Below are 18,040 nucleotides of genomic sequence, written 5' to 3'. Positions count from 1 at the left end.
TACAACACCTTTTATAAGGAAGCAAGGGGATGCTGAAACAGGGATGGAGGCTTGTCAAAGAAAGGAGCAGCCAGTCTGAAGTGCTTCCTCCTGGGGACACAGGGATCCATACAAAGTTGATTTTGGGGGCACCCAAGGGGCTCAGTTGATTAAGCGTCTGACTTTTGATTTTAGCTCAGGTCATGATCTCAGGGTGGTGGGATGGTAATGTACACATTTTCATAAATAGGTGGTAATGGCTGAATTCAAGTAAAATAAGAAACTAGATTCCATATAAATAAATATATATATGTATGTATATATATATATATAAATACATGAATAAATTGAAAGTTTGCTGAGGAATGGGACATTTACATAGTTTTCAAACCACTTTCCCCCAAAACTTTTATTAATTTCAAGGGAAAAGAATTACTTAACAGCAGAGAAGCCTGGAAGACACCATTCCAAATAAGGGATAAAGGGAACACCATCACTAGGAGGACTAATGGAAATCATGTACCACTTGATTAGATGCAATGAAAAAATCTCAACATCACATTTGTGATATCCCTGCCTAAAGTGGGTAACTAGAATCTAATCATGAGCATCCATTATTAGACAGACCCAAATTGAGGGATATTATACAAAGTAGCTTGCCTGTAATCTTCAAAAGAAGGAAGGTCATGAAAGCCAAGGAAAAAAGCAGAGAAGTTGAGGTCAAGAAAAAAGCAGAGAAAATTTAAAATTGAAGGAGTCTCAAAGAGACTTGATAACTAATGCAATAAGTAATTCCTTTCAGTAGAGATGATCTTATTGGGACAAATGGTAAAGGTTAAGTGAGGGCAGAAGAGTGATGGCAGGAAGATGTCAGTCACTCTTGATTTTGTTGATTGTGTTGTGGTCATATACATGTCCCTGTTTGTAGGATATGCACCCTTGGGAGGCTGGAGCATCATACTTGGCAAATGAATCTTAAATGGTTCATTAAAAAATTCTTTGTACTATATTTTCCATTTTTCTGTAAGTTTGTGATTATCCCAAAATAAAAAAAACTATATATATATGACTTTATATATATATAAAACTATATATAAAAAAACTATATATACATATACATATATGTGTGTATATATGACTTTATTTTTTTAGAGTAGTTTTAAGTTCACAGTAAAATTGAGGAGATGGTACAGAGATTTCCCATACACTCCCTGACCCACATACACACAATTTCTCCCATTATACTCCCCACCAGAGCACTACATTTGTTACAATCAATGGACCTGGTGCCATACATTTCCTGGGTTTGGACAAATGTCTAATGATATGTAGTCGTCATTATGGTTTCATGAAGAGTACTTTCACTGCCCTAATAATCCTCTGTGTCCAGGGCCATTCATCTCTCTTCCCATTCCAACCTCTGGCAACACTAATAGTTTTACTGTCTCCATAGTTTTGTCTTTTCCAGAATGTCATATAGTTGGAATCATACAGTATTTAGTCTTTTCAGATTGGATTCCCTCACTTGGTATGCATTTAAGTTTCCTCCATGTATTTTCATGGCTTGATAACCCATTTTTTTTTTAAGATTTTATTTATTTTAGAGAGAGAGAGCATAAGCAGGGGGAGGGGCAGAGGGAGAGTGAAAATCTCAAGCAGACTCCCCACTGAGCTGATGCAGGGCTTGATCTCATGACCCTGAGATCATGACCTGAGCCAAAATCAAGAGTAGGAAGCTTAACTGACCCAGGTGCTCTAGCCAAATAATAGTGCTGAATAAGAGTCCCTTGTCTGGATGTACCACATCCATTCACTTTATCCATTCACAAACTAAAGGACATCTTGGTTGCTTCTGAGTTTCCGCAATTATGAATAAAAGTGTCATAAACATCCATGTGTGGGTTTTTGTGTGTATCAATTAGAGATAGATGTATAGATCAAACCCATTTAAATCCAATCACTGGATTAGGAGGCATGAGAACCCTAGCCTTTTGCTTAGATTCATTGTACTCAATAGATTTCCAGGCAGGGCTACTAACATAATGTGGGTTTACCTTATGATATAAATATGCTCATTTTTTTTTTTCAGATGAGAAAACTAAATCCCAGATAGTTTAAATAATGTGTTTTTTCCAGGGGCACCTGGGTGGCTCAGTTGGTTAAGTGTCTGCCTTTCGCTCAGGTTATGATCTCAGAATCCTGGGATTGCTGTGTGTGGTCAGGCTCCCTCTCCCTCTGCCCTTCCCCCGCTGCTTGTGCTCTCTCTCTCTCAAATAAATAAATAAAATGTTAAAAAAAGAATGTATTTTCTAGGTTTCCGGCCCCTCTGACACCTAAACCCAGGATCCTTTCTCCATGTCAGATTCATCACTTCCCCTTTCAACGTCTATGATGCTAATGGCCCAAGCAAGAGCTCTCAAAGCCAAATTTTTCCATGTCTTCTCTCCATATTTTTTTTTTTCTCAGCTAGATTTTTCGCTGTCAGTGGCTTCGTGGACTTGGCAGCTCCTCAGGGGGATACTTGTTTGGGGTTGGAGGTGTGGATGATGGCGACACCAGGGTGTGCTTGGATTAACTCTTTGAATGTACTGCCCGGTCTCATTTCAGGTCAGTTTCATAGACTCTTTGGATAACTTGGCCTGCGCCTCCAAACAAAGACAGGAAATGGTACAAACTTCAAAGTTCCTGAATGCTGCCAGTGCCGTGAGTACTGATCATTTATTTGAGCTTCAATAATTGTAAATTAAGCTCAAATAGACATGGAGGCCAGAACTAGCTGGAGGTGTGGGAACAGACTGCTTTTACACTCGCTTCCTGAAAATTTAGAACATTTTCCATTCTCAGTGTTCAGAAGTGTAGGGTCAATTTGAAGGTCATAGCTATTTTCAAACCTTTAAACAGACCTGAGCTTATTCTTGGATCTTTTCCTTGATCAAGTTAATGTTATTTCATTTATGCCCCATATATTTTATCAATATTTCTTTTTTATTCATTTTCCATTCTACAGTCTTTTTTTAGAAGCAACTTTATTGAAGTATAATTTACATACAATAAATGCATCTTTGAAAATACAGTTTCATGAGATTTTATAAATGTAAACACCCACATAAACATCACTCCAGTTATGGATATTTCCACTAGCCCTAGATATTTCCCTCTTATCCTTTTGCCGTCCTTTTCACTCAGTCTAGGGGCACTCGCTGATAAGATTTCTATCACCATTACTTTTGCCTGTTCTTAAAGTTCATATAAATAGTCATACAGTGTGTCCTCTTAGGTCTAGCTTCTTTTGCTTAGTGTGTTTTTGCATCTATCAGTAGTTCATTATTATTCTTTTCCATTGTTAATATAACATTTAATTATATGTCTTTTTAAAGATTTATTTATTTATTTTAGAGATAGAGAAAGAGGGAGAGCACGGGGGGAGGGGCAGAGGGAGAGGGAGAGGGAGAGAATCTCAAGTAGACTCCCCACTGAGCATGGAGCCCCACATGGGGCTCGATCTCATGACCCTGAGATCATGACCTGAGCCAAAATCAAGAGTCAGATGTCCAACCGACTGAGCCACCCAGGCACCTCACATTTAATTGTAAATTTATGTATTTTATTCTTTAAAATTTTTATTTTGAAATAATCTAAGCTTACAGAAAAGTGGCAATAAGATTACAAAGAGTTCCTATAAACCCTATTAACATCAAGGAAATACATGTGTTTCTACTAACCCATGTATACACTTATATCTATATTTATTTTTGTATCTATCTATCTGTATGTACCTACTACAGGTAAATATACAGATCCTAATATAAACACACACATCAGAACAAACATGAGGTCACACTGTATCTCTGACCCCAATCTAGCAGCATTCCAATAGTTGGAAACCTGGCTTTCATTACCTACAACTTATTCATGAAATCAATCATTCCTAGCATACACATAAAGTACTTTTGGGATAGTTATCCATAGTCCCATGAAAAACAAACTGTCCAACCAGAGTACAATGTTTGCTTACAGTTTTTGCCTTTAACCTTATAGCATATAGTCAAAACACCTTTTTTTTTTTTTTTTAAAGATGTGTCCTTTCAGCCCCAAATGCTTTTTTACAAAGTTATTTAGGCCAGCTCATTTCTCCCCCATTTGCTCCAGTTGGGTGATGTCCTTCATCTGTAATAAAGTTAGATTTACTGGTTACACTCTGAATTTCATCTTGGTTTCTCTTCACTAACCTGGTTGAGTTTTTAAATTTTGCATATGGTAAAATTCACTTTTTGTGAGGTGTAGTTTTATGAGTTTTTAAAAACACATAAAATCATGTATCTACCACCAATAGCATGAAGAATAGTTCCATTATTTCTTAGTATTATCCCACTGAATAAATAGTTCATTATTTTTAGTAGTATGTATAAAGCTTCTATGAACATGTGTGTGCAGATTTTCATGTGAACCAGTTTTCACATCTCTAGGATAAATGAGCAGGAGTGAAATTACTAGGTTGTAGGATTGTTATGTCTTTAATATTTAAGACAAATTTCCACATGATTTTCCAGATTGACTGTACCATTTTACACTTCCACCCAGCAATGTCTGAGTGATCCATTTTCTCCACATCGCCAGCATTTGGTGTTGTCACTACTTTTTATGAGTCATTCCAAAAGAAGTATAGCAATATCCCTCTGTGGTTTTAATTTACATTGCCCTTATGGCTAATGTTGAATATCTGCTTTTTCTCCAACTGTTCACTCTCTTTGGTGAAATGTCTTTTCATGTCTTTTGCCTAATTTCCAGTTAAATTGCTGCTTTTTAATGTTGAGTTTTTCGAGTTTCCTTTTGTATTCTCGATAATACTTCTTGGTCAGATTTGTAGTTTGCTAATATTTTATCCCACAATATGGCTTGTCTTTTCAACCTCTTGTCAGGATCTTTTGCAAAGCAAATGTTTTTAATTTGGAAAATATCCAGTTTATCAGTTTCTCCTTTTATGGGTCATGCTTTTAGTGTCAAGTCTAGCTTTTGATCCTAAAGATTTTCTCGTACAGTTTTCTAACAGTTTCATCATTTTACATTTACATCTAAGTTTGTGATCCATTTTGTGTTAACTTTTTTTAAGGTGTGAGGTTTAGACCAAGGTTTATCTTTTTTGCCTGTTAATGTCCACTTGGCCCAATGCCATTATTAAAAAGGCCATCTTTCCTCCATTGAATTGCTTTTGCACTTTTGTGAAAAATTAGTTCTGTATACCTACTCCTCTGCCAGTACCACCTAGTCTTGATTACTGGAGCTATATACTAAATAATATCTTGGTTTTCAAAATCGTTTTAGCTATTCTATTTCCTTTGCCTTCCTATATAACTTTTTGAGTAATCCTGTTTATATCTACAAAAAAATCTTGCACAGATTTTGATAGCAATTACATTAAAACTTTATATCAATTTGGGGATAATTGACATCTGTACTGTGTTGAGTCTTTCAATTCATTGTATGGTTTTCAGCATACAGATCCAGATATGTTTTATTGGATTCACACCAAGCTTTAATTTATTTAAACAGTTTCTATCTAAGCTATTTTATATTCTGGGCCTGATAGTTCTGTGCTCCAAAGTCTTAGGAGATCTAAATTGTTGGTTGTTGCTGGTAGCTTTCATTCATGGTGGCTTATCTTCTGTGCTTGGTGATGTTTGATTATCATCTCATATATGGGCTGCTTTGAATTTGTGGGAATGAAGAGTGCTACCCTCCAGAGATGATTTATATTTGCTTCTGCTCAACTGCAAAAGTTGATTCCCACTTGGCATCTTTCACGATCATCGGTAAGGGTAGGGTCCAAAATTTATCTCCATCCTTGGAACCCTCCTGTTCCAAAGCTAGTTTTCTGATTTGCATTGAAAATATATCCTTTAGGCAACCTTAGCTTTTGTCTTTACTTACTTGTCCCTCAACTAGTTTGAGGTTATTCTATTATTATTATTCTTTAAAGGCAATCTTGGAAATTTCCTTTTCTTCATTCATTTTGAAAGCACATTTTTGTGCAGAATTGATTGCTTTTTCAAAAAAAAAAAGGCCTTAAATAATAGAAATTCATGCATGTCCTTTTAAATTTCTAAGTTGGCTTTCCCCTCTCCTAAGCTTGGCCGACTCTAATGGATTCAACACAGTTCTTTTCTGCCTTCTTTGCATATATATTCTTCTATTATATTACTCACCTCTTTAAAATGTACGTTTTTTACTAAAGGTAAATACTTATCACGTCTTACTTTTTTTGTACCTTTACCCTCCAGTACAGTGCCTTGCCCCTAATAAATGTTGGTTGAAATTTTTCTACCTTCCATATTTTCTATTGAAGTAGCCTGCACGTAGTTGGAGATTTGGAGATGTTTATTTAATGAAGAGTTTGCTAGAGTTAGAGAAAAATGGGACTTGAATTTTCTTCTTTGGAAATATTCCAGATATGACTGTGGAAAGATTTCTGAGTGGCATGAAGAATGGAGGTAAGGGTTAGGAAATTTACATGCTGATTTTCTTTGAAAAATCACAAACAGCTAAACAAATTGGGACCTAAAGGAACTTTTCATTATCAAAACTGATTTTTGCCCTAAAGTAAATCACTTGAAATTGTACAAAGTATATGTAACTATAATGCTCCCTGGTGGCCATTTTCAGCCAGAGCAAAGAAAAGAATTGTAGTGTTCAACAAATAGATATGCTGGGTATTCTGAAATGCAAAGACTATAATATTTTCTTTAATGTTTTAAGTTTTTAGTTAAATTCTAGTTAGTTAACAGATAGTTATAATGTTTTTAAGTCAAAACTGTTTATGCAGAAGTCTAAAAAAGTTTTCCTTTCTCTATAAAACATTCCAATTGCTGCAGAAATAAAAACTATCCCCTATTGAAAAAAGGCCGGGGGTTAATTTAGCAAGACAAAAGGGGGCGGGAAGGGCTGTAGGGTTAACCTGTCAATTCGCCACCATGAACGTGGTATTTGCTGTGAAACAGTACATTTCCAAAATGATAGAGGACAGTGGACCGGGTAGGAAAGTACTCCTCACGGATAAAGAGACGACTGGCATAGTGAGTATGGTATACACACAATCAGAGATTCTTCAGAAGGAAGTGTACCTTTTTGAATGCATTGATTATCAAAATCGAGAGATCATGAAACACCTGAAAGCAATTTGTTGTCTTCGTCCTACGAAGGAGAATGTGGATTATCTGACTCAAGAGCTCCAGAGACCAAAATACAGTATATATTTTATTTATCTCAGTAATGTGATCAGCAAGAGTGATGTGAGGTCATTAGCTGAAGCTGATGAACAGGAGGTTGTGGCTGAGGTTCAGGAATTTTATGGTGATTAAATTGCTGTGAATCCACATTTGTTTTCCCTCAATAATTTGGGTTGCTGCCAGGGTCAAAATTGGGATCCAGCCCAGCTATCCAGAACAACTCAAGGACTGACAGCTCTCCTTTTATCTCTGAAGAAATGTCCCATGATTCGCTACCAGGTTTCATCAGAAGCAGCAAAAAGACTTGCAGAATGTGTTAAGCAGGTAATAACTAAAGAATATGAGCTGTTTGAATGGCACTGAGGTGCCTCCATTGCTGCTTATTTTAGATTGTTGCGATGATGCCATCACCCCGTTGCTAAACCAGTGGATATATCAGGCCATGGTCCATGAACTACTGGGCATAAACAACAATCGGATTGATCTTTCCAGAGTGCCAGGGATCAGTAAAGACTTAAGAGAGGTGGTCCTATCTGCTGAAAATGATGAATTCTATGCTAACAATATGTACCTGAACTTTGCTGAGACTGGTAGCAATATAAAGAATCTCATGGAAGACTTTCAGAAGAAGAAACCAAAAGAACAGCAAAAACTAGAATCAATAGCAGACATGAAGGTTTTTGTTGAGAATTACCCACAGTTTAAGAAGATGTCTGGGACTGTATTAAAGCATGTGACAGTGGTTGGAGAGCTGTCTCCGTTGGTCAGTGAGCAGAATCTGCTGGAGGTTTCAGGAGTTGAGCAAGAACTGGCCTGTCAAAATGACCATTCTAGTGCTCTCTGGAATGTAAAGAGGCTCCTGCAGAACCCCAAAGTGACAGAGTTTGATGCTGCCTGCCTGGTGATGCTTTATGCTCTACATTATGAGCAACACAGCAGCAATAGCCTACCAGGACTAATGATGGACCTCAGGAATAAAGGTGTTTCTGAGAAGTATCGAAAGCTTGTGTCTGCAATAGTTGAATATGGTGGTAAACGGGTCAGAGGAAGTGACCTTTTCAGCCCCAAAGATTCTGTGGCTATTACCAAACAGTTCCTCAAAGGATTGAAGGGAGTAGAAAATGTGTATACTCAACATCAACCTTTCCTACATGAGACCCTGGACCATCTCATCAAAGGAAAGTTTAAGGAAAACGTGTACCCTTATCTAGGCCCCAGCACACTCAGAGATAGACCTCAGGATATCATTGTGTTTGTAATTGGAGGAGCCACCTATGAAGAGGCTCTAACAGTTTATAACCTGAACCATACCACTCCTGGAGTGAGGTTTGTCCTTGGAGGAACCACAGTGCATAACACAAAAAGCTTCCTAGAAGTAGTTCTGGCTTCTGGACTGCACAGCCGAAGCAGGGAAAGCTCTCAATTTACATCGAGGCCAGCAAGCAGAAGATGAAATGGTGATGGCGAGGTGAAGAGAATGGCGTGACTGCCCCTCTAGGCTCTCTGCAGGCCTTCCCCGCTGGCCAGTGGTGTTGGAAAAGAGCCTTGGGTTTTGTGCTTGTCGTTATAACCCATCTCAAAGTAGCCTGCTAATTCCTGAACTGTTGGCACAGACACCAAGACTCCCAGTCATGAGTTGTGAATAAGTCTATGCCCATCCCAACCCACTTTTCTCATGGTTTCCGTATTAAATAAACAGATGTATTCCTTGTAAAAAAAACAAAACAAAACAAAACAAAACTATCCCCTTTTAAAAAACAACTTTACATACTAAAATCTTTCTTTCCCCACCAAAATTTGGACTTTTGCTCTTTGACAGTTAGCAAGTTGAATTACTCATGACCCCTGCTGCCAAAAAGATCAGAATGTTGTGGGGATATAGATATATAAATAAAAACTCTTACTGAGACAAATTCAATAATATGGGTTTGCACAAAACCCAAAGAGAAGAAAGAGAGTAGATTGAGGATGGTCTAAAGAGGAATTGATCTTTGATTTATGCTTTGAAGGGTAGGTATGCCTCTATTAAATAGAGCAGTAGGAGAAGGGCACTCCAGGCATGGTACAAAAGCTTGGACAGGCAAAAAATACCACCTTCTCAGGCACTTTCTGGTAGTGGCTTGCACATGGGCTATATGTCGGGTTCTGGCAGAAAATATTGGAAGGAGATGAGTACAGGAGTCAAATAATGTAAAAACAGTCATAGTGTATGAAGGAATTTGAGTTTATGTGTTAGAAATGGAAGATCACAGATAGATTTTTAATCTGGACAATGATTAGATTTTGGTTTCGTGAAAGATCTCTGGTACTGGTATGGAGGAGGGGTTAGAGGGGCATTAGGAGTACAAATCTGTTGTAACAATCCAGTAAAGAAGTTATAAGGTGCCTATTCAGAATGTTGCAGTAGTGAAGGAGAGCAGGAGAATAATTCTAGAGAGATTTTGTTATACACTTGGACAGACTTGGTGACCAACTGGATGGAGGAGGTGGGAATGGGGAAAGATGTTAACTGTCTGCATGGATAAAATACTACTAACCCAGATAAAAAATATAAAGAGAGAAGCAGACTTGGGCAGAGGTCAATGATAATAAGGACAGTGAATTTATTTGGGAGTAGGTTCAGTATGAGACATCTACAACACATGGTAGAGAGCTTTTACTAGGCATTTGGAAATACGAGTCTGGAGCTCAAGAGAGAGAGATCTAGAGTGGTGTTATATCTGTGAAGGAATTCCCCACACTTTGAATGTGGTTGATTTAGGGATCACATCTAATGAGTGGGAAAGAATGGAATTGATAGCTTGTGTCTTCGTAGACTAGGTTATAAAAGGCACTGTGGATTCCTGCTTGCTTTCTTCCTTGGATCACTTGTTCCAGGGGAAGCCAGTAGCCATGTTATGAGGACACTCACTTATAAAGAAATCCACATGGCAAAGAAGTAAATTCTCTGGCCATCAGATAGCAAGGAACTGAGCCTTTCTGCCAATAGCCATTAGTGAGATTGGAAGAGGATCTTTCAGTCCCAATCAAACCTTCAGATGGCTGCAGCCCTGTCCAAAATTTGGACTGCAGACTCATAAAATAGCCTGCAGCTAAGCTATTCCTGAATTCCTGATCCACAGAAACTCTGCAATAATAAAAAATAGGCATGATTTTAAGCCACAAGGTTTGGGGATAATTAGTTATGCCTCATTAGATGACTAACACATGAGGCCATGCGCAGGTACAGGGGTCAGCATCCCTGGCTAGGTAGCTGCATCTCTGCTACAGTTCTATTATTATAGAAGAGGGAATAGATTTCAGTAGATAGCAAGTTGAATTGTCTTCTCCACCCTATGGTAATTAATTTGGATTATATTTAAAATACAATGGTAAACTGTTAAATGGACAGAGGAGTGGACTATTCACATGCTTTGTTATGAAAACAACAAAGCAGGGTTAGAGAAGAAATGGGAAGATGGGTCAGAAACCTTTTGAAGTAGTTTAGGCAAGAGTTGCTTCTGCTGTGAGCCAGAGTGGAGGCAATGGGGAGACAGATAGGTGACAACTCAAACTGTATTTTGAAAGTAGTAAATATGAGAGGGCTATGGAAAGGATTAAAGTTTTTCACCATTCCCCAAAAGTGTCCAGGCAAAGGGAAGAGGCCAAAGGATGAAACCAAACAAGATGAAGACCTTCTGAAGCCAGTGTGTGAAATGAGTGGAAAGGACACTGGGCCAGAGTAACTCTCAGATCTACCTACAGAGCCCTGTGATTGACTTTGGTCTGGTTCATGAGTGTGCCTGTTGGGTGTGTTTAAGACAACCCAATGTAGCAGATGAAATGTAGATTGCATCCCCAGAACTATCTAACGTCAGGAACATATGTGAGGGTGAAAGCTGCTATATTTTGATTATGGTTCCAACATTACATATGTTATCACACATAAAAATTCTCATGACAAACCTGTGAGAGAGGTCTATTAGATTTTCATTTTGCAGAAAAATAAACTGAGGATCAGAGAGATTAAGGGACTTGACCAAGTTCACAAAGCCAGAGTAGGATTTGAACACAGGTATGTTTGACACCAAAGTCCTTCCTTTTAACCACTAAGTCCACTTCCCAGCCCTGCTCAGAACACAGCACCTCTTTAACACTTCCAACCTGACCAGTTTGGGAGCTTCCAGAGACAGCTCCCTTGGCTATTATATTCATATTCTCAGGATGGTTGTTGACAATGGCAATGGAAAACCTATTTCAAGCAATTTCATGGACAAGTATTGACTCAAGGAAATCAGAGCCAGGTAGAAAGAATATTGAGGATTTTCAAATGGTGTCAGTAGCTAACAGATTGAACATGGGGATACACAAACATTTATTTTGGAGGATTCTCAAAATGCTTGACGGAAAAATCTGGGGGGGGGTGTGTGTGTGTATGTGTGTGTAAAGGATTCTGCAGATGTAGTTCAAGGTCAAGAACAGAAACTTTGATTATGGATGTAAAGGTCACTTCATTTGTATCTGCAGACAAGAAGGATCTGGTGACTTTGAGTTACAGCAGTGCTTGATCCAGGGAGTAATTTGTGCAGAACTGATAAGCCATCGATTTGAATAAACCTGAGTAGACTTGAATATAGAAGCTTAGAGTTAGAAGGACTCTTAGAGGTCATATACTTTAGCTCTCTGGCTTAAATGAGAACACTTTTCTTCGTAGGAAAGACAATCATCTCCCTCATCCTGGCCTCAGAATGATAAAAAAAATTATATTCTATGTTTTCTTAAAAATGTAGCCTTCTTACAGAATGCAAATATTTTATGAACATTTCTCCCACATTTCTCTGACATTAACTGGAATTTGAGATAAACAACTCGGGTTATAGACCATGGCCTAATATTTTGGAGGCATAATAATAATGATAATAATGTATCATAACTATTATCATAGCATAATTTCATAATTTGATTATGAATTAATCATAATACTGTTTTCCATATCTTCTGAATTTGAAACATCATCTATTCTGTTGCTTTATAATAATAATGATGATGATAGTAATTGTTATTGTCATTAAAAAGCAACAGAATTAGGCAATCCTTCAAATTTGAAATACCTTATGAAAAGAATGGTATTTGATGTTTGTACATACAACTATCTCATTCATTGGTGAAGTAGGTATGATGATCTGCATTTTGTGTATACAGAGGCCCAAAGAGTTTAAGGAACTTGTTCAAACTTAACATAGATAATAAATGGAAGAGGTAGGACCTGCACATATGGCCTATTAATCTTGTCTTGCTAACATTCATTTACCTTTATCAGAGTATTACTTCAGTCCGTGGTTCTTGGGAAACAGTGCTTTCCCACGTGTAGTTCATGGATTGCCTCAAATTGGGTTGACCATACCCACAATGCAATGGATGGTGCCTTACTGAATCCAACCAGTCTTAGTTGGATAGCAACCACACTTCCTATTGTATTACAATCGTCCTCCACCCTAGGTCCACCTCCTTCTTCTTATTGCCCCCTCTCACCAGGGTGGGAAATTTTAGGCAATGAGAGAAGTTCAACAAATTCTCACCACACTATCTATCCATCTGCCTTAATCGATGCTTACTTTCTCTACCTTGCCTCTCGTTATTATGGATAAAATGTCTATATACATATCTAAGGCCAGTTCTTCTGTTTGGGTCTTAGATGCCATAGCCCTAGCAATTCTCTTCTTTCCAACCCCTGATTCAGGGAATTTTCTCTCTCTTTCTCTAGTTCATTCCCATCAGCACACAAAAATTCTATAATGCCTTCCATATTCAAAACAAAACAAAACAACTTTTTTACCCAATATCATTCTCTTTATTTCATTTTATTGCAAACTCCCTGAAATGTTATCTGGAATCAATATCTCTGATTTATCTCCACCTATTCTCTATTGAACTCAATCCATTCAGGCAATCACCCCATCACACCCATGCAACTGCCCTTGTCAATATTTCCATGACTAGGGTGACTCACGTCTCAGTTTGTACAGACAGTCCTGGCCTCTGCCTGTTCTCCAGGAATAATTTTTCACTCTCAAAGTGCCTTGATTTGGATGATAAATTATATGTTCACTATTTGTGACCTCCACACTGATAAATCCAGCTAAACACAGCACTTCTCAATGCTCATTATACTTAAACTAATAACATGTCACACATCTTATCACATCTTTCTTTCTTCACTTGTCTTCCAAGATCTCACGTGGTTCTCTTCTTATATTTCTAGTAGCTTCTTCTTAGTGTCCTTAACTGGTTCCTCCTCATCTCCCCAGTTAGTGAGGGTTGCAGTGCCCTAGGGAGCAATCCTTTGAACCCTCTTCTTCTCTACCCATCTATACTTATTCTCTTGTTAATCTTGGCTTTAAACACCATTTATGTATTAACTATACCTACCTTTAAATCTTTATCCTAGAATTTTCCCCTGAGCTTCAGACTCATATACTATCTATTTAACTGATAGCATCCCAATCATAACATATCCAGAAGTGAACTTTTGACATATTCCCACACAAAAAAATTGCTCTTACCCCAATCTTCCCCATCATAAGTACCAACTACGGTTTGCAGGAACTGAACACCTTGATCTAATCCTTGAGCCTCATTTTCTCTCATATCTCACATTCAGTATGTCATCAGATCCTGTTCTAACAGCAAACCCTACACTCCTCTCCTCCTCCACTACTTCTGCATGTATCTCTCACCTGAACTACTGTGGTATCCTCATAATAGGCCTTTGCTTCCGTAAGATATACTCTCAACAGAACAGCCAGAGCAATCCTTTACACAAATGCATCATATCATACGTCACTCTTCTGTTCAAAATTCTTTAATATCATATCTCATAAAACCCAAACTCCACACAGTGACCTACAGACCTGCTATTATCTTTCTTCTTTACCCCTCTGATGTGACTGGCTCCTTTTTTCCTCATTGCTCACTCTGCCCACAAGGGCACAAGGGCATCCTAGTGTTCTCTCCCACCTCAGGGCCTCCACAATGCTGTTTCCTCAGCTTGGATTCCCATCACACGGTTATCCTTGTGAGTCACTCCTTCGTCTTCTCACTGAAGCTTTTCCTTGGCAATTCCTTTCCTTCCTATATGAGTTTCTTAGAGCTACTGTACCAAAGTACCACAAAGTGTGTAGCTTAAAACAACAGAAATGTGTTCTTTCACAGTTCTGGAGTCTAGGTGTCTGAAATGCAGTTGTCAGGAGGGCCTTGCTCCACCTGGAGACTCTGGGTAGAATCCTTTCCTGCCTCTTCCTCACTCTGGTTGTGGCAGGCAATCTGTGTCATTCCTTGGCTGGTGGCAGCATCACTCCAGTATCTGCCTCTGTCATCACTGAGGGTCCTTCCAGTGCGTCTCTGTCTTCACATGGCATTTTCTTTCCTTATAAGGACTCCTGTCGTATTGGATTGGGGCTCACCCTAATGACCTCATCTTAACTTGCTTACATTTGCCATGAACCTATTTCCAAATAAGATCACATTCACAGGTACCAGGGGTTAAGACTTCAGTCTATGTTTCTGGGGACACGATTCATCCTAAAACACTTCCTCCACACAATATTTCTTACCTGATTCTCCTTTGAAATTTTCTGTGTAGCACTTACTATCATTTCCCATACAAGACATTTTATTTTACAGATTATATTACTGACTGTAAATATAAGCTCTACAATGACAGGGATTTTTGATTCTCTTGTATCTTGCTGTTACCCTGGTATTTAGAATAGTGACCAGAACATAGTGCACATACAATAAATAGTTGTACTAATGTTACTGATTAAATGTTGATGTTGTTTCTTTTTGCAGTGATTCTTTCAAGTGTCTTGAAATTTAGGGGGGGTGGAGGGGAGAGTTGCTTGTGCAGATTGAGAGAGGGTAGAAATACTATCTTCCTTTGCAGGGGTTGGTAAGCTATTGTCTTCAGGCCAAATCTGGTCTGCTGCCTGCCTTTGTAAATAAAATTATAGTATAATACAGATAAGCTTATTTGTTTATATATTGTCTAAGGCTGCTTTTGTGCTACAATGGCAAAGTTGAGTAATTACAACAGAGACCACATCCCCCACAAAGCCTACAATATTTACTGTTTCGTCCTTTATAGAAAAAACAAGTGTTCCAACCTCTGTTCTTCTACTGTTCCCATAAGTTTAACCATGGGGATTGATGATCATTAAAAGGGGATCAGATTTAAGAATTAATAAACATCCCTCAAGTGAAAATAAGAGGAAGCGGGAGATGGTTTTCAGCAGCTCAGTTAATTTAGACCACTGGGTGTCTCTCTTCCCTAAACTTTACAAGTAAATGTGGAGCCAGACATCAGCCAACTGGGACCGTGACATACCAGACAAATATTGACAGTTGCTAAGGCAACTGGGATAAAGTATTGGCCAAAGGATAATATAGGCGCCAATTGTGCGTGCCATGTTTCTCACATAGGGGAGAGACAGAGAGAAAATGAATGAAAAATATATTTCAAGATCCCTCTTTGACTGTGGCTTAAGAACAACTCACAGCTGATGTTTATCTGAACTCCTTTTTTGGTTTTTCTGGAAATTAACACTTTGGGGACTTGGGGGTCCTTAAGTCAGCTAGCATATGTCACAAGAGGGAAATCTGTTCGGGTATCAATTCTCTTTTCCAGTTATCCCTGGAATTTACTGCTTTACACTGTGTTCTCATGGCCAACTATAAGGCCACATATATTTTTTGGCTTGTTTGCTCATTTCACAGAAGTGGTTTCTGCAACACCTCCTTTCAAAGATTTCTTGTTAGTCAACATTGGAATAATTAGCCTGCCTTTTTCTTTGCCTCCTGCACCATGGTCTGAGGGAGTTTTTAACCTGTGGTTGAATTTGAGCTTTTGTCATTGATTAATCTTAAGCTTTTGTCATTATGCTAGTGCAAGGCTTCCTAACAGTGGCATTATTGACATTTTTGGATGAATAATTCCTTGGTGTGGGCTGTCTTGTGTGTTGCAGGGTGTTGAGAAGCATCTTTGGCCTCTATCCACTAGATGCCAGTAGCAGCCCCCCAGTTATTAGGATCAAAAATGTCTTTGGATATTACCAAACATCCCCTGGGGAGCAAAATTATCCTCAGTTGAAAACGTTGTGCTAATCAATGCTTAACCATATATAAATATTTTTTTTTCCAGATTATTCTTAAAGCATTCTCAAGTAGATTTCGAGTTTCAAAACACTAATGGCAGAAATTTTGGAGATTCTAGATTGTTCAAATTGTAAAAGAGAACTTCAGTTTTTCACAAAGTTAGGAAATTCAGAAATTAAAAACATTGATGATAAACCCAGAGAGATCACTAAACAGGAACTGCTTTCATTCAGTGAGAAACAAAATAAGATCTCCCATAGGAAATTTTGAGGTCTCTTTCTATATGGAATATTTAGAAGTCATGCTATTGAGATCTCTTGCTTAGTGAGAAGTCATTTGGGGTGGTCTCAGAACATGCCCCTGCTTTGCTCTCCCCAAAGCCTTTCAAATGACTAGAGTTTGACTGGCTGAGTTTGGAGCAGCTGGGACTGATAATGGCATGGCATCTAGGAAAGTTGTACATCTGATATTTGTCTTCTGGAAAACCATCTGCCTGTCCACAGCCCCTGTGAACTGCCCGGTCTTTGAGTCTATCCTTGAAGGCTGAGTAATCCCATTTCCCCACTGGACAGGAGGGGCTGGCTGAGGTCATTATGACAATTCATTAGCAGCATGTTGGGCTGTAACTCCCAAAGGAGCTTGAAATATTGATTTTATGCATGTCATGCTAAAGATTGAGCAGTTGTAATCCTACTTTATATATTACTTCTTGCAGATTTAAAACAAGATGGCTTTGCCACCAGGGTAGCTGACATGTTCTAATTAATCTTTGTGGAAAGAGTTTGACATGTTTAAATGAGCTCATCCAAATAGCATCAGTTATCCTTCTCTGATACTGAGGATATGTTGGAACGAAGCATGATTTGGGAAGAATAGAAATCTCACCCTTCTTTCTTGCTTTTTCTTGGCTAGATTTGTCATCTGCAAAATGGGTTATGATTTATACAGTCTATAAGAGTAGTGTTGTAGAACATATTTTGCTATGCCTTACAATACAGAGAAATAGGCATATTCCCAGTATGCCTATGTATGACCATGGGGTGACATCCATTTAATGAAGATTGTCTTTTCCAAGTTCTCTAATGGATACTGTTTAAGAGCTTTCTAGAAAAAGCCATAGGCCACAAAACCAGCAGGATTCTTTACTATTCCTTTGGAAAAGTTAGGCAATTAAATCTTACATCATTTGTGGGAAACATGACTGATGGTTCAAATGAACTTATTATAAGTTATTTCTTTTGAGCTTACAGACTGCATATTTTTCTCTCAAATGCCAGCATCATTAACTAAAATGTGAGAGCACTGGAACTCTAAGGGATCTTAACAAGTAAAATGGGCAGAAAAATCAGTACCTCAGTGAGTAGTTATGAGAATCGAATGAGATAATGTGTGTAAGGATAATTTGGATTGAGAACCAATCTAATGAAAGTTGGAGCTATCTCATTAGGATGGAAGAGCATATATCAGACCTAAGAATCCAAGGCTCCTTCCTCAAGAATTCTATGGTCATTGTTTCCGCAAAGGGTGAGGTCAAAGTCATGCTGAAAGGAAGTATATCAGTTTTCATGTATCACAATAGACTTTTTTTTTTTTTTGGTTTGAGCTTGTTTTGTTTTTGAGGAAAAATCAATCCTTGCCCTGAGATACTGTAACTTCTTAGGTTAACTCCTGAGGATATCAGTTGAATCTCTTGAGGACAAAAGGTG

General features: G+C 38.2%; 1 protein-coding gene across 1 annotated transcript; it reads left to right on the top strand.

Annotated features, from left to right (window-relative positions):
- The first annotated feature begins 6,947 nt into the window (after positions 1–6,947).
- On the top strand, positions 6,948–8,655 carry LOC110578978 (vacuolar protein sorting-associated protein 45-like). The gene is given in 2 exon segments (XM_044914288.1): positions 6,948–7,558; positions 7,560–8,655. Coding segments are annotated over 2 exon segments (1,707 nt in total).
- Positions 8,656–18,040: the final 9,385 nt, after the last annotated feature.

This window comes from Neomonachus schauinslandi, chromosome 4 (genome assembly GCF_002201575.2).
Source record: "Neomonachus schauinslandi chromosome 4, ASM220157v2, whole genome shotgun sequence".
NCBI lineage: Eukaryota > Metazoa > Chordata > Mammalia > Carnivora > Phocidae > Neomonachus > Neomonachus schauinslandi.
This window is presented reverse-complemented; position numbering and strand designations above follow the sequence as displayed.